This window comes from Crinia signifera, chromosome 5, assembly GCF_055691185.1.
Source record: "Crinia signifera chromosome 5, ASM5569118v1, whole genome shotgun sequence".
In the NCBI taxonomy this organism is placed as follows: domain Eukaryota; kingdom Metazoa; phylum Chordata; class Amphibia; order Anura; family Myobatrachidae; genus Crinia; species Crinia signifera.
In genome coordinates, this window is record NC_139221.1 from 30,237,463 (window position 1) to 30,263,539 (window position 26,077).

At 48.0% G+C, this 26,077-nt stretch overlaps 1 protein-coding gene across 1 annotated transcript in view; it reads left to right on the top strand.

Moving 5' to 3' along the window:
• The first annotated feature begins 850 nt into the window (after positions 1-850).
• The window catches only part of DPYS (dihydropyrimidinase), a 76,798-nt gene continuing 51,571 nt past the window's right edge, over positions 851-26,077 (top strand). Inside the window, exon 1 of the mRNA XM_083186884.1 lies at positions 851-1,174. Coding sequence (XP_083043010.1) covers positions 920-1,174 — 255 coding nt within the window. The 5' untranslated portion in view covers positions 851-919. The remainder of the gene's footprint in view (positions 1,175-26,077) is intronic.

The window sequence follows — 26,077 nt, forward strand, 5'->3', positions numbered from 1 at the left end:
GGAAACTGTGATGTGACCGTAGATCAGGCTGGCAGTCAGAGGGGACATTGCGAGGCCAGTCCTTGACTTCACCTCACCCGAGAAGCAGGGGCGACATGCCCCCGTTTCACCAAACACCGGCTGCTTCCACGCCCTTCCCTCCCCATTAATGCCTCTACTTATCAATCAGGCTGAGGCATTCATTGTTTTGCGCTGGTGCTGGAGTACGGTCGGTTGGTGGATCCCCCGTACACACATCTCAATGTGTCAATATATTTATACCGTTGTTTACAGACATATCGCTGGTACACACTAGCCTATGGCCCAGCGATATATCATTATATATCGATATAACGACCAATATATCGGCCAGTGTGTACCCAGCAGAACAGTTCAGGCTTAAGCACAGGCTACTTAATTAGTGAATCATTCATTTTGATTTGTCAATCTCTGTTCCCTGCATGCACTGTAACAAGTAACAATGCAGGAAGTTACTGAATGTACATCAACATACAATACAGTGACTTTTATCGTCACGACAACCGTGTAATTTTTTATTGTCCAAGAAAAAGCTGTAAATCCTACACTTTGTACACTTTGTAGTAATGTTCCCAGTTTTGAGTAGAATAATCTAGTTAATCATACATTGCTCTGGGGACAGTGTCACAGAGGAGGGACTTGTGAATACCACCCTTACTATATCACATACCACAGCTTGCTTTAAATATCCCATACTGTACAGGGCCGGAGTCCAGCCACAAACGCACCAGGAGAGGGGATTGTGGACACAGCTGAGTTCACTGGAGTTATACAAGTTAAAAATTACTTTTTTACAAGACCGTTCCCTCGTTTGCACAAACCACACAAGAGAATCTACGTATCCGCACCCAGCGCCCAAAGGGATCTATTAGGGGGGTGAACTACAGTGACTTTGGCACCCATGGCACCTAACAGGATTTTGATCAAAGGTGGTAAAATAGTGAACAGTGATTCTTCCCAGTTCTCTGATGTTTATATAGAAGACGGGATAATAAAAGACATTGGAGAGAACCTGCGGCTGGATGATGTTGCTGACCTGGAGGTGATAGAGGCCGCTGGTAAACTGGTCATTCCTGGGGGAATCGATACCCACACGCACATGCAGTTGCCATTCATGGGCACCTGTACAGTGGATGATTTCTTCATAGGAACCAAGGTAATGGCTTGTTCTACGTAACTTACTGCTTTTTCCCCCCTTTGATTTGTAGAATGTAGTAAATACTGTATTGTAGCAAAAATATCTTGATTGTATGTTCCAAGATTCCTCTCTACCTGTTACTTACCTGGTTTAGGGGTGTGGTCAATCGCAGGGGGTGTGGCCAGCCACAACTTACTATTAGAGAGTGTATAGTCTGGGCCGTTTACGGAAGGCGGATCGACCGTTAATGGTTGAAGGTGTCTAGTTAGATGCCTAAACTTGGTCAACGGCGTCTAGATAGACAGTGACGCCAGATCGCACAAGTGAGGGATCAACGAGAACGTGGTCGACTTTAGCATGGTCAACATGAGTTTTTCGTGTTTTTTTTGGTGCCGGTCCACTTGGTTTCTACTTTACTATCCAAGTGGAGATAGAGTGGACATGGGAGGGCAGTAAGCCTTGCAAGGGGACACTGCGCACATGTACAGTGTCCACGGGACCCCGCTGACATTCGGCACCAAAAAAACTTGTGTCGACCTTGCTACTGTCGACCACGTTCCTGACGATATTTCACTTTCATTGATCTAGCGTCACTGTCTGTTGCGGTCGACCGCGTTTAGACGTCTAAATTGATGCCATCGATCCCCTTTCGCGGAACCTGTCTGGGGCCCTTGATAAATATATACAGTAAATACTGGTAGTGTATGCATCTTAATGCATACCTTCCAACTGTCCTGATTTTCGCAGGACAGTACCACTTTTTTGGATGGTCCCACATCCCACCCTATGATGGTAGTGTCCTGCAGTGGGGGTGGCAGTAGGGAGTCCCTGCCTGCTGCTGCTCTGGTTTACTCACTGTGTGAGAGGGTCTGGGGGCATGGCCAGCAGCTCTGAGAACTGGTCATACCCCCACAGTGTCAACAACGGCCTTCGTTCCATGCCCTCAATTTTCAGGCGCACACCAGCGGTGCATACAGGGGTCCCATCTGCAATGATCAAGAACTTGGGAGGTCTGATAATGTACATAGGGGGAGGGGCCCTAAACTGCACACCCTGGACATATGAGGTGCTACCTGCTGAGACCTGTAGTGCAGCAAGCAGGAGGAGGAGCTTGCAGGTGCACACCCTGGACATATGAGGTGCTACCTGCTGAGACCTGTAGTGCAGCAAGCAGGAGGAGGAGTTTGCAGGTGCACGGAAATATAAATGCTAGACCTTTTAATATCATTGCTATATTGCATTTCTGAGGTTCTTAGCATAATGATGGGCATTATAGGACATAATAGGACAAGTAGAAGAAAAAGGGATATAAAATATCCACAAAAGGCACTGGAGTATGAGTGTGCTTGGCTAATTAAGCAGCAATCTGAAAAAAGGGGGGGGAGTCAACCCCAATACAATAGCAGAGAGAAGAAAGTGGTCGACTGCGCTAGAAAGAGGGGGGGGGGGGTAATTGAACAATAATATTATTAAGCGGTCAGGTGTATGGTGAAAAAAATATTACAATTTATTAAAATTTAGACATGAATTAAAATAATAACAATAAAAACAAAAATGACACTGGTTTGTATAGTCACCCTTCGATTTGTAAATGTCCGGTCCAATGGGTTATTCTGATAAGCCCTGAAATTGTAATCCGTTTTGGAATTGAATGGGGATGTATCCACACCTTAGTATTTGTTCCTGGGTGGGGAATGTTTCCAGGAGGAGAAGTTGGTGTCTCAGAAAAGTGAGGGGCCAATTCACTTAATCTGGGAAATTAGGTTCTCAGAAATAGGTGGGTGGGTGTGCCAGATGAATTGGTGGCATCCACTGGTAGGGAGCGCTGGAAACCTTCACTATTGATGCCGGGCTGTGTTTAGGGGGTGGGGTACCGCCAGATGTAAATGAGCCTCGGATGGATGGAAGGAATAGAGTGCTTCTCCTACTGATGGTGAAGGTGGTGTCTTTGAAAGACAAGAGTCCCACTGAGAATGGAGTTCTCCTTGCTGGGATGGTGTGGAATCCAAATTGGGTTCAGGAACCGTTGGTGGCAAATCTGTAGGGTGGTTAGGGTCACTTGTGTGCACCTACGCGTTTCGCTGCCCTCAGCAGCTTTTTCAAGGAGCCTTGAGCCTTCACTATTCTATTCTCAACTCCACGCCGACGTGGATAGTGGGGGTATGAAAAGGTCGGAGGATGCGTACCGCCGCCCCTCGCGGGCTCGCTGCGCTCGCCACGCTTCGGGTTCACGTTGATCGTGGGGTGGCGTTAAAAATTGTGGGGGCCATTTAAGACTTCAGGGGGACTATTAGGGCTCTGTGGCCCATTTAACATTGTTTCCTATGTAAAAATCGCGGGCATTGAGGCATTTAACACTAAAATCGCGTCCAATCTCACTTTTAACATTGATCCCTATGGGAAAATCGCGGGCATCGCGTCGCACCCGTTTTTTATGTGCATACGATGGCCGCGATTTTTTACCCCCGACGCCCGCGATGCCAATCGCGGGCGCCGTTCTAGGTAAAGAGTACCGGGTAAATTATATGTGATAAGGCTTACCTAAGTAAGAGGTAATAATAAATGTGAAGGGTGCTACATATATACTAAACAAACTAAAGGGGTGATGGAAAGTTTTACAATATGATGCCATGGAGCAGCCCAGCAACAGCATCCCAAAGAGCCCCGCGCCCCAAACACAGTCGGATAATGTACTATATATAGATTCTATATGCATGCCTGGCTGTGTGTGTTACAGTGCTGTAGTGTACAAGGACCTGACGCAGCAGTGCAGTGCATCAGGCCCTTGTGTATAACACGCTTCCCTGCGTGATGTCCCTGGCCCCGCCTTCAAGTCCGCCCACCTCTTCAGTAGAGTCCCGCCTCCAAGTCCGTCCGCTTCTTCAGTAGAGTCAACTAGTTGCTGCACCATCTCGGCAGCGCGCAGTCTGTGTTGCCGCTGCGGCGCAGAGTTTCTTTCCCTGGTTATAGGCTCCTGTCAAGGTACACCCATCTTTAGTCTAGGGGAAAACATTGCATGGACTGTGACTATATCATCTTGTAATACTGACACTGATAGTTACCTGGATGTCACATTATCAATGGCTATAGCACATACAGCATGGCCGCCATTGGTGATGATGATACATGGTAATCATCATCATCAATGGCTGCCAGGCCATGTACCATACTAGCAGGATATATCATCAATTTCTGTGTATTACAACTATATGATTTCCTTCCTTTCAAATCAAGGGGTTAACGTCAGCGTATCTAAATATATTTTGGCGTAAAAGGTAAAAAAGTTGGGATAGAGGAAAAGCGGGACCATCTGCTGAAAACTGAAGCTCGGGTGAAAGTTCATCTCTCCGCAGGGCAATAACCCTAAGCACAAAGGCCAAAGTAACATTACAGTGGCTCAGGAACAGAAATGTGAGCATCCTAAAATGACCCAGCAGCAGCTTTCATCTTAGTCCATTGATTAATCAGTATTTGAATATTGTGGAACACAATCACCCGACCTAAGAACCTGGAACAAATCTGCCAGGAAGATTGTATCCTAACTATTTCCGACCACAGGTGGATTAAGGAGTCCGGCCACCCCTAGGCACAACATTATTAGCCCCCCTCCCCCCAATAAAAATAATAATATTTTTTTGTCTTTGTGCCCTCCCCCATACAATAGAATGTGCCTCCTTAAAGTATAGAGCAGCGGTTCCCAACCTTTTTTTCCTCTTCCGTATTCCTTGATTTGGTACTTATGAGTAGAGATGTGCACCGGACACTTTTTCGCGTTTTGGGTTTTGGGTTTTGGGTTCTGATTACCTTCAGGTTTTGGGTTCTAATGGGTTTTGCCAAAACACCCCCTAAAGGTTTTGGGTTTTGGGTTTTGGGTTTTGGGTTCTGATTTTTTTGAAAAAAGCATAAAAATGGTTAACATTGCATAATTTAGGTGTTTTTTTGCTCCTATGCTATTATTAACCCCATCAGCTTTCTTCTCCACTCATTTACAGTCTATTCTGAAGACCTCACACCTCACAATATTGTTTTTAGGCCAAAATGTTGCACCGAGGTAGCTGGATGACTATGATAAGCAAGACAAATGGGCGGCACAAACACGTGGCCCATCTAGGAGTGGCACTGCAGTGGCAGATAGAAAAACTAGGCCCCAAAGAGCACATTATTCAAAAGAAAAAAAGAGGTGCAAGATGGAATTGTCCAAGGGCCCTCCCACCCAAACTAGGCCCCAAAGAGCACATCATTCAAAAGACAAAAAAGAGGTGCAAGATGGAATTGTCCTACGGCACTCCCACCCAAACTAGGCCCCAAAGAGCACATTATTCAAAAGACAAAAAAGAGGTGCAAGATGGAAGTGTCCAAGGGCACTCCCACCCAAACTAGGCCCCAAAGAGCACATTATTCAAAAGACAAAAAAGAGGTGCAAGATGGAAGTGTCCAAGGGCACTCCCACCCAAACTAGGCCCCAAAGAGCACATTATTCAAAAGACAAAAAAGAGGTGCAAGATGGAATTGTCCTACGGCACTCCCACCCAAACTAGGCCCCAAAGAGCACATTATTCAAAAGATAAAAAAGAGGTGCAAGATGGAAGTGTCCAAGGGCACTCCCACCCAAACTAGGCCCCAAAGAGCACATTATTCAAAAGACAAAAAAGAGGTGCAAGATGGAATTGTCCTACGGCACTCCCACCCAAACTAGGCCCCAAAGAGCACATTATTCAAAAGACAAAAAAGAGGTGCAAGATGGAATTGTCCTACGGCACTCCCACCCAAACTAGGCCCCAAAGAGCACATTATTCAAAAGACAAAAAAGAGGTGCAAGATGGAAGTGTCCAAGGGCACTCCCACCCAAACTAGGCCCCAAAGAGCACATTATTCAAAAGACAAAAAAGAGGTGCAAGATGGAATTGTCCTACGGCACTCCCACCCAAACTAGGCCCCAAAGAGCACATTATTCAAAAGACAAAAAAGAGGTGCAAGATGGAATTGTCCTTGGGCCCTCCCACCCACCCTTATGTTGTATAAACAGGACACGCACACTTTAACAAACCAATCATTTCAGCCACAGGGTCTGCCACACGACTGTGGCTGAAATGATTGGTTCGTTTGGGCCCCCACATCACAAGCTGCCATTTAATATGTCCCTGCACAAACTGGCTCTACAGAGGCAAAAGGTCGTCCTCATCCTCATCCAGCGATTCCTCACCACCATCAGTATCTTGTTCTTCCTCACCCTCACAGAGTATTAATTCGTCCCCGCTGGAATCCACCACCACAGGTTCCTGTGTACTTTGTGGACGCTGGTCTTTCTCGTAGAATTGATAATTCATTTTTATGAACATCATCTTCTCCACATTTTTTGGAAGCAACCTCCTACGCTTATTGCTGACAAGGTTCCCAGCTGCACTAAAAACTCTTTCGGAGTACACACTGGAGGAAGGGCAACTGAGGTAATATAGAGCCAGTTTGTACAGGGGCTTCCAAATTTCCTTTTTTTTCTGCCAGTACTGGTAAGGACTCTCTGACATGCCTACTTGGGTGCTGTCACCCATATAATCCTCCACCATTCTGTCAATGGTGATAGCATCATAGGCAGTGGAAGTAGACATGTCAGAAATTGTTGGAAGGTCCTTCAGCCCAGACCAAATGTCCAAACTTGGTCCTTTATCACCACCAGCGGGGGGTTTAGGAAATCGCAGTTGTTTCCTTGCAGAACCAGTTGCTGGAGAAAATGAAGGAGAAGGTGCTGCTGAGTCACTTTCCACTTCAGAAGATGACAGTTTTCTAACCAGCAGTTCTTTGCACTTCTGCAGGCTTGTGTCCGCCGGAAAGAGTGACACCACGTAGGCTTTAAACCGAGGATCGAGCACGGTGGCCAAAATGTACTCCTCTGATTTCAAAATTTGTACCACCCTCGAATCCTGGCAAAGCGTATGAAGGACTTCATCCACAAGTCCCACATGCTTAGAGGACTCGCTCCGTCTCAGCTCCTCCTTCACTTTCTCCAACTGTTTCTGCAAAAGCCTGATGAGGGGAATGACCTGACTCAAGCTGGCAGTGTCTGAACTGACTTCACGTGTGGCAAGTTCGAAGGGTTGGAGAATCTTGCACAACACTGAAATCATTCTCCACTGTGCTTGAGTCAGGTGCATACCCCCTCCTTTGCCTATGTCATAGGTGGATGTATAGGCTTGAATGGCCCTTTGCTGCTCCTCCATCCTCTGAAGCATATAGAGGGTTGAGTTCCACCGCGTTACGACCTCTTGCTTCAGCTGATGGAGGGGCAGGTTCAACAGTGTTTGCTGCCGCTCCAGTCTTTGGCATGCAGCCGCCGAATGACGAAAGTGGCCACAAATTTTTCGGGCCACCGAAAGAGTCCCCTGCACAGCTCTGTTGTCTCTTAGAAAACTCTGGACCACCAAATTTATCGTGTGAGCAAAACAGGGCACATGCTGGAATTTGCCCTGCTTTAATGCCCGCACGATATTGCAGGCATTGTCTGACACCACAAATCCCCAGGAGAGTCTAAGAGGGGTAAGCCATTGCCCAATGATTACCCTCAGTTTCTGTAAGAGGTTATCGGCGGTGTGCCTCTTACGGAAAGCGGTTACACACAACGTAGCCTGCCTAGGAAGGAGCTGGCATTTCCCAGGTCCTACTACTGGTGCTGCTGCTGTTGTTGCTGCTGGACAAGGTGATTCATCTACCCAGTGGGCTGTCACGGTCATGTAATCCCTAGTCTGCCCTTTTCCACTTGTCCACATGTCCGTTGTTAAGTGGACAGTGGGTATGACCGCATTTTTCAGGGCACTGAGAACACTTTTATGCACTTTACTGTACAGCTTCGGTATCGCCTGTCTAGCGAAGTGGAATCTTGACGGTATTTTGTAACGGGGACACACTAAGTCCATCAATCGTCTAAATCCTACTCCAGCAGTTATGGACACCGGAAGCACATCTAATACAATCAGATCTGCTAAGGCCTCAGTTACCCGCTTTGCCATTGGATGACTGCTGTCATACTTCATCTTCATGGCAAAGGACTGTTGGACAGTCAATTGCTTAGTGAAATAAGTGTTCCGACTTCCCCTCCGGGATGATGAATGACTCCCAGCAGCAACAGCAGCAGCGGCAGCAGTAGGAGGCGTAGCAATGCAGGATCCTCCAGAAGAATCCCGGATAGGAGAGGAGTCAGTCAGGCAAGTAACATGGCCTATAGGACTACTCCCAATCCTCATTGAGGAAGAAATTGACGAGGAGGGACTTTGCGGTGTAGTTGGGCACGTGGACACAACAGGACAAAGGGATTTAGTTGTCCCTGGACTGTGTACATTCTTAGCCACAGTTTCTGAACTAAACAGCAACTTATGAACGCTCTTCAAGTGACGTAGAAGGGAGGATGTCCCTAGGTGGGAAACGTCCTTACCCCTGCTTATTTGAGCTTTGCATAAGCTACATATGGCAAAACAATTGTTGGACGGTTTGGGATAAAAATAATTCCAGACCGAAGAGGTGGATTTATTGGTCTTCTGTCCAGGCATGGTGATGCCCTTTGGGATCTCACGGACAACAACTGTCTTGCCCGGTGCCTCATTTAAGCAAACCGCATCAGCATCGTCCTCCTCGTCAATTTCTCCCTCAGCACCAGCTTCATCAATATCCTCCTCCTGGTGTACAACACTGACACCTTCATTATCGACATCTGCAACTGCACTGTCTGTGATCCTTCCAGCACATGCAGAGGGTGTGCTGCGAATGCTGAAAGGAGCATCCTCTTCCCGTACAGTGATGGGAAGGTCAGGCATCGCAACCACCAACACCCTTGGACTCTCCACTGGGATTTGTGATACCATGTCTTCTTTGGAAGGCAGAGTTGTTTGCTGGATTTTTGTTGGTGACACCTTAAATCTCTTAAATTTTAAAGTGGGAGAAGGAGGAGGAGGAGGAGGAGAAGGACTTTGATCATCTTGTGAAGCTGAGCCACTAGTCATGAACATAGGCCATGGCCGTAGCCGTTCCTTGCCACTCCGCGTTGTAAATGGCACACTGGCAACTTTAAGTTTCTCCTCCAATGATTTGCTTTTTCTTTTTAAGGGCCTTTTACTCAACTTTGGCTTTTTGGATTTTACATGCCCTCTACTTTGACACTGGGCATCGGCCTTGGCAGACGACGTCGATGGCATTTCATCGCCTATGTCATGATGACTAGTGGCATCAGCTTCAGAAGCACGACGAAGTGGCTCCTCATCTTTTCCTTTTTTTTTATCCTCCATATTTTGGATATCTAACGGTAGGCAGCGGTGTCAGCAAACTGGATACCGAGATATCAGCTGGTTGTTGTCACTATCCAGTGACAACAGCAGCAAGATACAAAAGTGGATATATATCAGTAACACAACAAGTGGCGTCAGCAAACCAGAGTTATGTACTGCGATATCTAACGGTAGGCAGCGGTGGCAGCAAACTGGATACCGAGATATCAGCTGGTTGTTGTCACTAGCCAGTGACAACAGCAGCAAGATACAATATTTATTTTGTGGATAGTTACACTGGTAGGTAACACAACAAGTGGCGTCAGCAAACCGGAGTTATTTACTGCGATATATGTAACGGCAGCGGTGGCAGCAAACTGGATACCCAGATATCAGCTGGTTGTTGTCACTAGCCAGTGACAACAGCAGCAAGATACAATATTTATTTTGTGGATACACTGGTAGGTAACACAACAAGTGGCGTCAGCAAACCGGAGTTATTTACTGCGATATATGTAACGGCAGCGGTGGCAGCAAACTGGATACCCAGATATCAGCTGGTTGTTGTCACTAGCCAGTGACAACAGCAGCAAGATACAAAAGTGGATACACTGGTAGGTAACACAACAAGTGGCGTCAGCAAACCGGAGTTATTTACTGCGATATATGTAACGGCAGCAGTGGCAGCAAACTGGATACCCAGATATCAGCTGGTTGTTGTCACTAGCCAGTGACAACAGCAGCAAGATACAATATTTATTTTGTGGATAGTTACACTGGTAGGTAACACAACAAGTGGCGTCAGCAAACCGGAGTTATTTACTGCGATATATGTAACGGCAGCAGTGGCAGCAAACTGGATACCCAGATATCAGCTGGTTGTTGTCACTAGCCAGTGACAACAGCAGCAAGATACAATATTTATTTTGTGGATACACTGGTAGGTAACACAACAAGTGGCGTCAGCAAACCGGAGTTATTTACTGCGATATATGTAACGGCAGCAGTGGCAGCAAACTGGATACCCAGATATCAGCTGGTTGTTGTCACTAGCCAGTGACAACAGCAGCAAGATACAATATTTATTTTGTGTATAGTTACACTGGTAGGTAACACAACAAGTGGCGTCAGCAAACCGGAGTTATTTACTGCGATATATGTAACGGCAGCGGTGGCAGCAAACTGGATACCCAGATATCAGCTGGTTGTTGTCACTAGCCAGTGACAACAGCAGCAAGATACAATATTTATTTTGTGGATACACTGGTAGGTAACACAACAAGTGGCGTCAGCAAACCGGAGTTATTTACTGCGATATATGTAACGGCAGCAGTGGCAGCAAACTGGATACCCAGATATCAGCTGGTTGTTGTCACTAGCCAGTGACAACAGCAGCAAGATACAAAAGTGGATACACTGGTAGGTAACACAACAAGTGGCGTCAGCAAACCGGAGTTATTTACTGCGATATATGTAACGGCAGCAGTGGCAGCAAACTGGATACCCAGATATCAGCTGGTTGTTGTCACTAGCCAGTGACAACAGCAGCAAGATACAATATTTATTTTGTGGATAGTTACACTGGTAGGTAACACAACAGGTGGCGTCAGCAAACCGGAGTTATTTACTGCGATATATGTAACGGCAGCGGTGGCAGCAAACTGGATACCCAGATATCAGCTGGTTGTTGTCACTAGCCAGTGACAACAGCAGCAAGATACAATATTTATTTTGTGGATAGTTACACTGGTAGGTAACACAACAGGTGGCGTCAGCAAACCGGAGTTATTTACTGCGATATATGTAACGGCAGCGGTGGCAGCAAACTGGATACCCAGATATCAGCTGGTTGTCACTAGCCAGTGACAACAGCAGCAAGATACAATATTTATTTTGTGGATAGTTACACTGGTAGGTAACACAACAAGTGGCGTAAGCAAACCGGAGTTATTTACTGCGATATATGTAACGGCAGCAGTGGCAGCAAACTGGATACCCAGATATCAGCTGGTTGTTGTCACTAGCCAGTGACAACAGCAGCAAGATACAATATTTATTTTGTGGATAGTTACACTGGTAGGTAACACAACAAGTGGCGTCAGCAAACCGGAGTTATTTACTGCGATATATGTAACGGCAGCAGTGGCAGCAAACTGGATACCCAGATATCAGCTGGTTGTCACTAGCCAGTGACAACAGCAGCAAGATACAATATTTATTTTGTGGATAGTTACACTGGTAGGTAACACAACAAGTGGCGTCAGCAAACCGGAGTTATTTACTGCGATATATGTAACGGCAGCGGTGGCAGCAAACTGGATACCCAGATATCAGCTGGTTGTTGTCACTAGCCAGTGACAACAGCAGCAAGATACAATATTTATTTTGTGGATAGTTACACTGGTAGGTAACACAACAGGTGGCGTCAGCAAACCGGAGTTATTTACTGCGATATATGTAACGGCAGCGGTGGCAGCAAACTGGATACCCAGATATCAGCTGGTTGTTGTCACTAGCCAGTGACAACAGCAGCAAGATACAATATTTATTTTGTGGATAGTTACACTGGTAGGTAACACAACAGGTGGCGTCAGCAAACCGGAGTTATTTACTGCGATATATGTAACGGCAGCGGTGGCAGCAAACTGGATACCCAGATATCAGCTGGTTGTTGTCACTAGCCAGTGACAACAGCAGCAAGATACAATATTTATTTTGTGGATAGTTACACTGGTAGGTAACACAACAAGTGGCGTCAGCAAACCGGAGTTATTTACTGCGATATATGTAACGGCAGCAGTGGCAGCAAACTGGATACCCAGATATCAGCTGGTTGTTGTCACTAGCCAGTGACAACAGCAGCAAGATACAATATTTATTTTGTGGATAGTTACACTGGTAGGTAACACAACAAGTGGCGTCAGCAAACCGGAGTTATTTACTGCGATATATGTAACGGCAGCAGTGGCAGCAAACTGGATACCCAGATATCAGCTGGTTGTCACTAGCCAGTGACAACAGCAGCAAGATACAATATTTATTTTGTGGATAGTTACACTGGTAGGTAACACAACAAGTGGCGTCAGCAAACCGGAGTTATTTACTGCGATATATGTAACGGCAGCGGTGGCAGCAAACTGGATACCCAGATATCAGCTGGTTGTCACTAGCCAGTGACAACAGCAGCAAGATACAATATTTATTTTGTGGATAGTTACACTGGTAGGTAACACAACAAGTGGCGTCAGCAAACCGGAGTTATTTACTGCGATATATGTAACGGCAGCGGTGGCAGCAAACTGGATACCCAGATATCAGCTGGTTGTCACTAGCCAGTGACAACAGCAGCAAGATACAATATTTATTTTGTGGATACACTGGTAGGTAACACAACAAGTGGCGTCAGCAAACCGGAGTTATTTACTGCGATATATGTAACGGCAGCGGTGGCAGCAAACTGGATACCCAGATATCAGCTGGTTGTTGTCACTAGCCAGTGACAACAGCAGCAAGATACAAAAGTGGATACACTGGTAGGTAACACAACAAGTGGCGTCAGCAAACCACAGTTAAAAATTTAATTACTGAGTCTGCGATATCTAACGGCAGCCAGTGGTGTCAGCAACAACAACAACTTAATTATTTTTTTTTATATTTTTATATATTTTTAATTTTTTTTTTATTTTTTTTTATATACTCTGAGAGGTAGGTACAAGGTAGTGGCACTGGCAACAACAGAGGTGACTGCCTGGTAGGTGTTTACAACCATATAACAGGTAGCCAGGCAGCACAAAAACCCTCTCTGGCAGCACAATAAAAATTATTAAACCCCCCTCTGTCTGTAGTATTCTGTAGCAGGCTAGCAGCAGCAGTGACACAATTAGAGATGAGCAGGCTATAGCAATATAGAAAGAAAACCCCCTCTGCGGCAGTACAATAAACCCCCCTCTGTCTGTAGTATTCTGTAGCAGCAGCAGTGACACAAATTACAGATGAGCAGGCTACAGCAATATAGAAAAAAAAATCACTCTCCAGCAGCACAATAAAAATGATTAAACCCCCTCTGTACTTGCAGCTCTTTAGCAGCAAGCAGCACAGTGACACACACAACGCTCCAGCAAACCCCCCTCACGGAGCAATAAATAAAACCCCCCTCTCTGGCAGCACTGCTGCCTGCTCTGCGTCGCCCCACAGAATGAAGATGGCGGCGGCGGGTCCCGGCTTTTATGTAATCCGGATCTCGCGAGAATCCGACGTCACCAATGTGACGTCGGGCCTCGATTTCGGCTCCGGGCCTGCGCGGGAGTCCGCGGACGTCCTGGATCCGGATTCGGATTCAGGACGTCCGTGCGGATCCGGATCTCGGAGATCCGGACCCGCTCATCACTACTTATGAGTGTAGTGGAACTGAACGATAGTTGTGTCCTTATATTAAGGAGTAGTGGAGGAGTAGTGTGCGGTCAGGAATCAGGTCCCTCTGTGTCTGGCCGCTGGCTGTGTACTGTCTCCGGTAGCGGAGGAGTAGTGTGTGGTCAGGAATCAGGACCCTCTGTGTCTGGCTTTTGGCTGTGTACTGTCTCCGGTAGCGGAGGAGTAGTGTGCGGTCAGGAATCGGGTCCCTCTGTGTCTGGCCGCTGGCTGTGTACTGTCTGCGGTAGCAGAGGAGTAGTGTGTGGTCAGGATTTGGAACCCTCTGTGTCTGGCCCCTGGCTGGGTACTGTCTCCGGTAGCGGAGGAGTAGTGCGCGGTCAGGAGTCAGGTCCCTCTGTGTCTGGCCGCTGGCTGTGTACTGTCTCCGGTAGCGGAGGAGTAGTGCGCGGTCAGGAATCGGGTCCCTTTGTGTCTGGCCGCTGGCTGTGTGCTATCTCCAGTAGCGGAGGAGTAGTGTGCGGTCAGGAATCAGGACCCTCTGTGTCTGGCCGCTGGCTGTGTGCTGTCTCTGGTAGTGGAGGAGTACTGTGCGGTCAGGAATCGGGTCCCTTTGTGTCTGGCCGCTGGCTGTGTGCTATCTCCAGTAGCGGAGGAGTAGTGTGCGGTCAGGAATCGGGCCCCTCTGTGTCTGGCCGCTGGCTGTGTACTGTCTCCTGTAGCAGAGGAGTAGTGTGCGGTCAGGAATCGGGACCCTCTGTGTCTGGCCGCTGGCTGTGTACTGTCTCCTGTAGCAGAGGAGTAGTGTGCGGTCAGGAATCGGGACCCTCTGTGTCTGGCCGCTGGCTGTGTACTGTCTCCTGTAGCAGAGGAGTAGTGTGCGGTCAGGAATCGGGTCCCTCTGTGTCTGGCCGCTGGCTGTGTACTGTCTCTGGTAGCGGAGGAGTAGTGTGCGGTCAGGAATCAGGACCCTCTGTGTCTGGCCACTGGCTGTGTACTGTCTCCTGTAGCGGAGGAGTAGTGTGCGGTCAGGAATCGGGACCCTCTGTGTCTGGCCGCTGGCTGTGTACTGTCTCCGGTAGCGGAGGAGTAGTGTGTGGTCAGGAATCGGGTCCCTCTGTGTTTGGCCGCTGGCTGTGTACTGTCTCCGGAAGCGGAGGAGTAGTGTGCGGTCAGGAATCGGGTCCCTCTGTGTCTGGCCGCTGGCTGTGTACTGTCTCTGGTAGCGGAGGAGTAGTGTGCGGTCAGGAATCAGGACCCTCTGTGTCTGGCCGCTGGCTGTGTACTGTCTCTGGTAGTGGAGGAGTAGTGTGCAGTCAGGAATCAGGTCCCTCTGTGTCTGGCCGCTGGTTGTGTACTGTCTCCAGGGTTCCTGCTAACGCCTGTTGGATTATTGCTGCTGCTTCCTCCACTGGTGCTAGCGTGGGGCAGATGAACGCTGATGTCTGAGGGCAGCGTGGGTAACTCCCAGTGGATTGCTGGTTTGGCAAAAGCACAAGGAAGCACTGATGACACTGCAGATGGAACCGGTAGTGACACAATGTGGTTCATCTCCATGGCAACAGGAGAATTCTTCAACTATTTTCGCCATTTCCAATATTAATTTCAAGCACCACCAACCGGTCTGCAGTGTACCCCCATATATAGGTATAGACAGGTATAGAGTATAATTTGCATCCCCCCTCTTCATAGTATAGAATATAATGAGCCTCCTCTCCTTTATTTGGAACTCCACACTGCCCTTAGATCCCATGCATTGACCCATTCCAGCTGTGCTTCTCCCCGCACCATACAGGGAAGGAAGTTTCCATGGCGCCCCCAGGCACGTGCCTCTCGTGTCTAGTGAGAAATCCGGCACTGTTTCCGACTGTCTGCTACATACTGTACTAACCCCAAAATACAAACTAGCTGTTATGTCGTCCAATCCGGCGGATCGGACCAACATATGCCACCCATTGTCTAGTGTGTACCTGCTATGTCACTGACCATGCACGCTCAGTGACTTCCTATGCTGGTCCTGCAGAGCCGATAGAAGACATTAATAGCAAGGGAAACCCGAAATACAACATGGCCGCCAGCGATCCATCGCTTGCCAATACGCACTTGCAGATGCTGGTTCCCTTGCCGGGGTCCTGTCGTCCACCATCTTGCTCGGTACACACATCACATAGTGTGTAGCCCACTTTAGGTGTACATGTATTTATTACCAGTGACCTAGGATGTCATTTACAGTGAATATTTAAAGTAAGTAGATAGAATCTGATTGGTTGCCCGTAGCAACATACCATATGAAATAGATCTCCCATTTTAGTAAATACAGTTCACCTGCTTGTGTTACATTTATTTATAGAAGGCAGCATGTGTTTTTAGCTCCCCGGCCAAGCCTCTAACTATGGGGGTTATTCAGACTTGATGGCTTGCGAATGTCGTTTGAAAATTACACTGATCGGCGATTAGCAGCAAATGCATTTGCAAAACGTTCACCATCTTATAATTTCCCAGTGTGTGCAGTCTGTGAGTTGCCCCGGGCTTATTCAGCGGCTGCGAGGCCGAAGCTGATGTCACATGACTTCCCCTCACACGCCTGGGCACAACTGAGTTCCCTGACACTCCCAGAAAATGGCAGTTTACCACCCGCAAACGCCGGCTTTCTGTCAAATAACTTGCGAGCGGTCATCGATAAAAGAATTATCGATAAATGCCGGCCTGCAAATTCTCAGCCGCGTGATTACCTCCGAATAACCTCCTCTGGATTCTATACGAAACCAATGCTGGTGGAACCGTCATTTCCCAGAGATGTTCCATACTGCCCATGTCCTCAGTCCGGTATACTTATACACTCCAATGGCGGCTCATCGCAACATGAAGAATTATCCGATTCTTTGATGACTGCATTAATTATACATGTGAGAATATTTATTATGTATTATACTATCATGAATTTTGCATTTTTATTTAATGATAAATTCAACTGATGTGTTTTGATTATATTTCATTAAATTATCCATTATTGAATGAATTAAATATTTATCAAATTGAATTCTGTGGAGAGACTTTACCCTGGAATTTCATATGGCACCAGGTAATTATGCTTTTTTGGTTCAACCCTATATACTGTATGACAATATTGTATTTTAACTGTACTTATAATATTTTATGGTGACATCTGTGAGTGTGTGTGTGTGTGTGTGTGTGTGTGTGTGTGTGTGTATATATATATATTTATTTATCAATGTTTAACGACGTTGCATGGGTGGTGTGGATGACACCGAAATACCGGATTCTCCTCAGGGACTGACTGGGAGCCGGGTGCTGCACTGTGACATTATCATGCAGTGCCCGACTCCTGTCACTGAGGAGAAGCTGGAAGTGGAAGTAGAGACCCTGGGCAACACAGCATCTCCAGGAGTGCCAAGCATTACCCCAGAGTGATAAAATGACCACAGCCCCTTGCTGAGAGAACAGGCCCAGGGCCCGATTAAAGGTTCCAGGTGCCAGAGACAGCTTGGGTGAGAGAGCTTGCACAGGTAGAAAGAGATAGAGGAGAGACAGTAGGGGAGAGAGAGAGAGAGAGAGAGAGAGAGGGGAGAGACAGCAGGGGAGAGAGAGATAGAGGAGAGACAACAGGGGGGAGAGAGAGAGCAGGCAGGGGTCGAGAGAGACAGAGGAGAGACAGCAGGGTTTAGAGAGTGGGCAGGGGGATAAAGAGATAGAGGAGAGACAGCAGTGGGAAGAGAGAGAGAGAGATGAGAGGGTATGGGAGAGAGAGGACAGGCAGAGGACAGAGAGAGGAGGCAGGGGTACAGAGACAGCAGGGTTGAGTGAGTGGGTGGGGGAGAGAGAGAGATAGAGGACAGAGCACAGGAGAGGGTGCGGGCAGGGGGAGAAAGAGAGATAGAGGACAGAGATAGAGCAGACAGGGTTAAAGAGAGATAGAGGAGAGAGCAGGGAAGGGAGAGATAGAGGAGAGAGCATGGGAGAGAGCACGGGCAGGGGGAGAGAGATATATAGGAGAGACAGCAGGGGAGAGAGCATGGGGAGGGAGAGAGATAGAGGAGAGAGCACGGGAGTGAGTGCGGGCAGGGGTAGAGAGAGATACAGGAGAGACAGCAGGGTAGAGAGAGATAGAGGCATACTTGCCTACTTTTGAAAACTAGTTTCAGGGAGATTATAGTTGGTAGTAGAATTTTGCACCACACCACATTGAGGGGTCGTGTCATGCTCCACCCAAAGGGCGTGTCTAGTTCCATATATGTAGAGATTGTGAAAAGAGATTGTGAACGTGGCACCTAGAAGCTATAGAGTGTACTGCTACATCTGAGAGGAATCTTTTATAATGACTTATATCCAAATGTAGGTGATCCCCAGAGCAGTTAGTAAGAGATACTATACTTGGTACAGTGCTGGGAAATGGCGCTAATGATTCAATGTAAATGTATCTATCTCTCATTCCTTATTTCCCCAAAAATATAACAGTGTAATGTTGGGTAGGTGAAATGAGGGAGACTGCTATACTAATGAGGGAGAGAGGGAGATTGCTGCTATTTCAGGGAGTCTCCTGATGGTAGGCAACTATGGATAGAGGAGAGACAGCAGGAGAGAGAGCACAGGCAGGGGGAGGGAGAGAGCATGGGCAGGGGGAGAGAGAGATTGACAGTGCCCCCCCCCCCCCCCCCTTCCAAGCTCAAGCAGCGCTGGGTCAGCTATTATTCTCACCTGCGGCCGGTGGTGGCTTCAGCAGTGGCTGCTTTCCTGTACGCTGGCCTTGGCTCTGGCAGCAAGGGATCCACTGTACATGGGAGCCTTCTCATTGGCACTGGTCTCATACAGTATATCATGGTCGTCAATGCCAGGTCTCATGTGTACTGGCATCTGCTCTGGCAGCAGCGTATTCCATGTGCCCTGGCGCAGGCAGTGGTATCCCATGTGCACCAGCACCTTTCTGGCGATGCTGAGGGGAGGAAGCACAGAACGGCGCAGCCGTTGCCCATGAGGCAATATTTAAATAACAAAAACTGTGAAAAAATGAAGAGGGTGCAGGAGATGGCCTGCTGGGCTCTGGGGACCCCAAGCCGCTACACCCCATAGCAGCTGCATCCCCTGAATCCTCTATAGCTACGCCACTGGTCATGGCATTGATTGGAAGCAGTGGTCTTCCTGCTCTGGTCTTGCTGGAATTTAGAATGGAATAGAGAACAGCCCCCACGCACTGGCGGAAATAGCGTAAGGCAGCCCCCGCTGCTGCTTGGGGGAGCGGGGGCTGCGTGGGCGCCGGGTGCTGGATAAGTGAGTGTGACAGACAGAGAGTCTGTCACACTACACTCAGTGGGAGCGGGGGCGCCGGGTGCCGGACAAGTGAGTGTCCGGCACACACACTACACAGTGGCCCTTATTCTGAATCGAGCGGTACGGCCCGCGTGCGGCCGTACCGCCGATGTTTTCAGTCTGCACATGCGCAGAGGTCAATCTGCGCATGTGCAGGCGAAATCGCCGCACATAACGTTTCTACGCCGCAAAGGGGGCGTATAGGGGCGTGAGGGGCTTCATACCCTCATTTCCCTATGCATACGCCCCGCGTTTCATGGGCGTTCCCATGCAAACGCGGGGCGTATGCATGGTAATGAGGCTATGACGCCAGTGATGGGGGCGGAAAGCTGACATCGCCGGATGTCAGCTCTCAGCCCCCAAACAAGCTTTCACACGGACGATTGTCCGTGTGGTCTCAGCTTGCGGGAGCTGGTGGGGCGTGCGGCCCTGCCTTCGATGGTCGCCGACCATCGAATGCAGGGGGCAGCTCCCACCATGGTGGAGGCGTACGCCCCACCATTTTCACGCGGATCGCCAGCCGTCCGTGTACGGACGGCCGTGGCGATCCGTATGGTGGGCGGGGATTGGTTTGTGCGGCCGGAGCACCGTATGCGGCTCCGGCCGCACAGATCTGAATAAGGGCCAGTATGCGGCCGCCCACCGCCGCCTGCCGCTGCCCGTGCGCTCGCTGATCACAAGCGAGTCGGCACGGGCGCGGCCATGACAGTGGATCTGTCATAAGAAAAAAATTTTTTTTTGACGGACGGGTGGGTTGCCCAATGGGAGGGAGGGAGTTCAGGAAAAATATCCAATGGGAGGGAGGGTGGGCAGCCGGGGGCGCGGCCTTGTAATGTCAGTCAGACTGAGGCAGGGGAAGCAGCAGTGTCTGCTGGTCCCTGCCTCAGCTGCTCCTATGCGTGTGACGTCACACGCTGGAGCCTGGTGATGCCGGAGGAGCCGGAAAGCCAGCAGGAGAGGGAGCGCTGAGAGAGCGCTTGTTAATAACAGAGGTGTGTGTGTTTTTTTTTTACACCAGTACTAGTTCAAAAAAAATCTATATATATAGATATCTATATATATATATATATATATATATATATATCTCTATATATATATATAATTATACTGTATAGGTGGGATCAGGCGGCATGGAGCATCGTAGTAAGGGGACGCACGCGCATCTCGTGCGCGCACGTTCCCTTCCGGGTGCTGGCGGCTGGCGAATCTACCGCCAGCCCCTGAAAGAATGACGGGCACTCCATCTGTATGTGTGTGTGTAGTATATGTATGTATGTATGTATGTCTATATATATATATATATATATATATATATATATATATATATATATATATAGCTGCTCTATATATATATATAGATGGAGTGCCCGTCATTCTTGCAGGGGCTGGTGGTAGATTTGCCAGCCGCCATCCCCCGCAAGGGAACGTGTGCGCAACAGATGCGCATGCGTCCCCTTACTACGGTGCTCCATGCCGCCTGATCCCACCTTTCCACTCCCCCCTAAACCTGCCCGACTCCGTGAAGCCGAGACGGGCAGGGTTCAAGTCCCCTGCCACCAGGAAAAAGGGACGTGCGTGCGTGTGGGACGCTCGCGCGTCCCAGTTAGATGGAGCGCCCGCTCGCTAGTGGGGGAGTTCTGACAAGTCCCAGCGTCTAATGGAAAAAAGAAGGACAGGATGAGCTGCCAGCCTGAAGTGCCCTGATCTACTTGAGTAAAATGTGACTGTACTGCGTCTGGTGTGGACATATGTACAGGCAGTGCTACTAGCGTCGGCAACTGGTGTGGACATATGTACAGGCAGTGCTACTAGTGTCAGCAACTGGTGTGGACATATGTACAGGCAGCGCTACTAGCGTTGGCAACTGGTGTGGGCATATGTACAGGCAGTGCTACTAGTGTCGGCAACTGGTGTGGACATATGTACAGGCAGCACTACTAGTGTCGGCAACTGGTGTGGGCATATGTACAGGCAGTGCTACTAGTGTCGGCAACTGGTGTGGACATATGTACAGGCAGCACTACTAGTGTCGGCAACTGGTGTGGGCATATGTATGGGCAACACTGCTACTGTTGGAACTGGTGTGGGTGTTACGTATTGGCAACACTACTATTGTCAACAACTGGTGTAGGTGTTATGTATAGGCAGCACTACTCATGTTGGCAACTGGCGTTGGCATATGTATAGGCATCGCTACTCGTGTCGGCAACTGGTGTGGGCATATGTATAGGCAGTGCTACTGCTGTCTGCAACTGGTGTGGACATATGTTTAGGCAGCAGTACTACTGTCTGCAACTTGTGTGGGCATATGTATAGGCAGCACTACTACTATCTGCAACTGGTGTGGGCATATGTATAGGCAGCGATACTAGTGTTGGCAACTGGTGTGGGCATTATATATAAGTTATGATACTACTACTATCGGCAACTGGTGTGATCAATATATACAGTATGAGTTGCGCTGCTACTGTCAGTAACTGTGTGCATTTTATATATATATATATATATATATATATATATATAAGCAGCGCTACTACTGTCGGTAATTCTGTGCATTATGTAGTCGTATGTAGGTGTACTCGGGGCATTGCGTGAAGCATAATGTGTGTCGTAATATATGGGCATTATGGTGTGTGGCATATTGTGTAATGAGCATTACGCTGTGTGGCATAATACATAAAGCATCACTCCTACATTTTGCCGCGCGCCTTCGGCGCGCACTATCCTGTTTTACTTGTGGTGGTGGGGCACTCACCAATTCCCTTTCTGGCACAAGGTACCAAATGGCTAGTTACGCCACTGGTTCTGTTGTGCTACTGTGTGGTGTAATTTGGAATGGGATTACTATTGTGTGACCATGCCCATTCCTTGTGAGATGACATCTCTCTCTTTCGGAGTGCACTGTATTTTTTATATGGGGGGGGGGGGGGGGTGCGCCACAAAATTTTATGGCAGGGGGGAGCAAAATTTATAGTTACGCCACTGCCCCCACGTGAGAGGTCTTGTTACCCCACTTATTGAACCACCCCATACTTGAGTCCTTTTGAAAACTAGTTTCAGGGAGATTATAGTAATAGAATTTTGCACAGCGCCCCATTGAGGGGTCGTGTCATGCTCCACCCAAAGGGCGTGTCTAGTTCCATATATGGAGACATTGTGTAAAGAGATTGTGAACGTGGCACCTAGAAGCATGGGTGTGCACTGCTACATCTGAGAGGAAGCTTTTAAAATGACATATCCAAATGTAGATGAGCCCCAAAGCAGTTAGTAAGAGCTACTATACTTGGTAAAGTGCTGGGGAATGGTGCTGATGATTTAATGTAAATGTATCTGTCTGTCATTCCTTATTTCCCCAAAAATGTAACAGTGTAATGTGGGCTAGGGGACATGAGGGAGATTGCTAGACTAATGAGGGAGAGAGGGAGATTGCTGCTATGTCAGGGAGTCTCCTGCAGAATGCAGGAGGGTAGGCAGCTATGAACCACCCTTGTATATTCTCACAAAGGTGCAGTGATTTTATCACCTTTCCTAAAATGTAATGATATCAGTGATATTCCCATCAAAGTTTACATTCTAAAATCCCTAATACACACATGCAAAGGTCCATTTTAGGATATTTTGTTGTGATAGAAAACTGCAAACATGGGGAGAATATACAAACTCTACAGAGATACAATAGGGTCAGAACTGAACCCATGACTCTTGCACTGCGAGGCAGCAATGTTTTCCACTGTGCCAACACTGCAGATGGTGAAAGCAGATAGTGTACTCATTTGGGTGTCTGATTTTTCTGAATGGTTATCAATCGCTGTGACATTTCCCAAATCCAGCCAGCACCTGTGTATCTGCACCCTGCACCTTTGGAAGGATCCCAAGGTCATTTAAGGGGATAAGCAGCAATCTGTTCATATGGGTCTCTCTCCTATTGTTGTGTGAAGTATTCACTTAGAACATTTAATCATCTCAATCTACTGTACATCTAATTTGCAGTGTAAATCACTGAGGTAAATAGATATATCACAGTAACATAGGGGGTTATTTTGGTTCACTCTTTCTGTCAAATTCCTTCTTATGCTGCTTTCAGACCGCAAAACTGGCTTTGACCCTGTATTTGAAAACGTTTCCAAAAACGGGTCTGCCAGGTAAAACCCCTTTCACACCGCATCTCTCAGGGTCAAAGCCTGTCTTCAGTGCCCCCCCACGGGTTAACACCCCCAATTACCACCAAAAACACCCCTTGCTTCTACTTTTGGTCGTTTTATTATCATAATGACATTGAACAATCAATGAGAGCACCTATCTCATTCACACATAATAGATAAGCAGTTAATGAGATTAATTTACATAATATTGTGCAAGGCTCCTCCCTGGGAGATAGATACTATTCTAACAAAGAGCAAGCTTCAGACACAGCATAACCCAAACCCTCCAAGTAGCGCCTAACATGCCCCCCACCCCAGCACAACCTAACCCTCCCCCATAGTTACAATAGGCCTGCCAACGTTCGGAATTTGGGCGTCAGCATTGTGAGTGATGTCAGAATCCTAGCGTGGGTCATCTGACCAGTGTCGAGATTCCCGCATTGGTATTCTGATTACTGGCATCCCGACTTCCCATATGCTATTCAGTTCATTTAGCCCCGGATTAAGGCTTGTCAGGGTTGGTAATCCCGGACTCGGGAGCCATTGTGTGATGCATGCAGAGTTGCTGCTGGACACCTGCTATTGCCAACTGCAAGGTCAGTGTGGGTGCCCCTGGGGTGCCCCACTTAATCCAGCCCATTTTACACCACAAGGGGACTCACGGCTAATTGAATTGTCTTCTATGTACGGCATGTATATTATTGCGTTAGCATACAAGGATTTTGTGCACAGATTCTGAATTCCTCAATCCTAGCGGTGTACTTTTTTGAGAACTATATTACAGGCTAAAGTACAAGTCGCACAACATAATTGTATTGAAACCTAAACATATGACAGAGTAGCTGCTTTGCGTAAGTACAGTATATGTAAACCAATTATTTCTCATCATTTATTTATATAGCACCACCATATTAGGCAGCATTGCCAACAGGTACAAAGGAAGGGACTTACAGGCTATTTTGCTGAAACAGATTTCTTCCTTCGGAATTACATTTTACATTCTCGTAGTAATTTCACCATGGCGGGAATCATTTTTCATTTCGGACTGCAAGAAGGCTCTGCTACCCCCGTGACCTCCAGACAGGAAGGGCCATTGGCTTGTGTGCTGACCTAGTAGCCCTGATAATGCAGACTCACAGGTGATAATGCCGGTGACTTCCAAAATCTGAGCAACAAATCCTCTGCCATTAGCGCTGACCATTGTAGTGTGTATAATACAGTGCCGATTGTGTACCCATAGTCACATCCTAGTCAGAGAAGATGAGGACACATCTTCCAATCAGGGATGCCTGAATAGCATTGTAGGCCCTGAGCAAAGCAACACACTGGGGCCCTACACACCCTACTCGGGAACCAATTTAAAAACAAAAGATAAAATGCTCCTCCTGCAGTCCAGTTGTGTCTCTCCACATGCTTCCAAACAGTGACTCAGCACTCTGATTGGTGGGCAGCTCCAGTCATGCACCAATCAGCAAACTGACAGCCATTGACTGTCTAGCTGCCGGTTGGGTGTCAGGCAGAGAGAATGCTGCATGCTGCTCTGATTGGGTGACCAACACAATCTCCTTCTTCAAGGCCTCTAGAATTGTGGGGCACTAGGCAGCTGTCCAGTTATATATTGAAATGACCCTGATATCACTGCCTGCAATGCTAGATGGACAGTAGCCTTCCGATCAGCACGCTGCCTGCCAGAGGTCTTACAAATAATCATCTGTTCATTATCTGGTATTGTGACCCCTGTACACATGAAAGGGAAGGTTTCTCCATACAATATTTACACTGCCATCAAATGCTAACAGCACGTAACCCCATCCAGACATGACAAAATACTACCCTGGTAAGCTATCTTATTATCATGGTATTTTATGCTTTAAACCAGGGTTGCCTACACTCCCGGAATGGCCGGGAAGCTCCTGAATATTGGGTCCCCCTCCCGGCCCCCTGGAAAGGTGGGCAACCCTCCCGGATACCGGCGGCACCCCCGAATCTCCCTGGCCGCAGTGGTAAATTACTGTGATTCGCAGCTTTTAGAGGGGAAGGCAGGGGTGTGGCTAATGATTCAAATTGCATCATTAAGCCCCACCCCCTGGAAGCCCTGCAAATTGTGGGATTTGCAGTTCTTGGTGCGGGGCTTGATGACGTCTACATCAGGCCCCGCCCCCGAAGTGCTGCTAACAGTCTCCTCTCCAGGCTTCTCCCAGAGAGGAGACTTTAAAAGTAGACAACCCTGCTTTAAACTAACGCAACTCCTGCAAATCATTGGAAGACCACAGTCCTCTGCAGAACTTTTTTCAGACTCCGCTCTTAGGGGTACATTTACTAAGATGGGATGTTTCCCATAGCAACCAATCACCTTCTAGATTATCTTCTAGATAGATCTGACTGGTTGCTATGAGCAACATCCCATCTATAGTAGAACTCCCATCTTAGTAAATTTACCCCTTTGTTCTATCCTAAAACTCTAGACCCAGATCAGAGCATAGAAGGACCCAACCCTTCAGGAGGTTCTCTTGGCCCATGTTTTGGTACTTTCCCTGCAATATAACATGGGGAAATTAAAAGCCAAGAAACGTATGGCCCCCCAATGGCCACATTAACTAGAGACCTGTCACATGCTGCCACCGTGCGACACGGCGGGCACAGTACTCCGTCCACTGGCACCTGGCATGTGTCTGCTAGGGGTCCCGGTTGGTCAGGCGGCAACAGGGCTGGGCGGCCGGGGACAGTGGTGGTGTGAGCAATCAGGAGGCACAGCAGTCTGACAGGTGATGGATGGTGCCGGAAGGCCGGCGCCGCCATCTTTGTTGTGGTCTAATACAGTGATTGGCCAGGTTAGG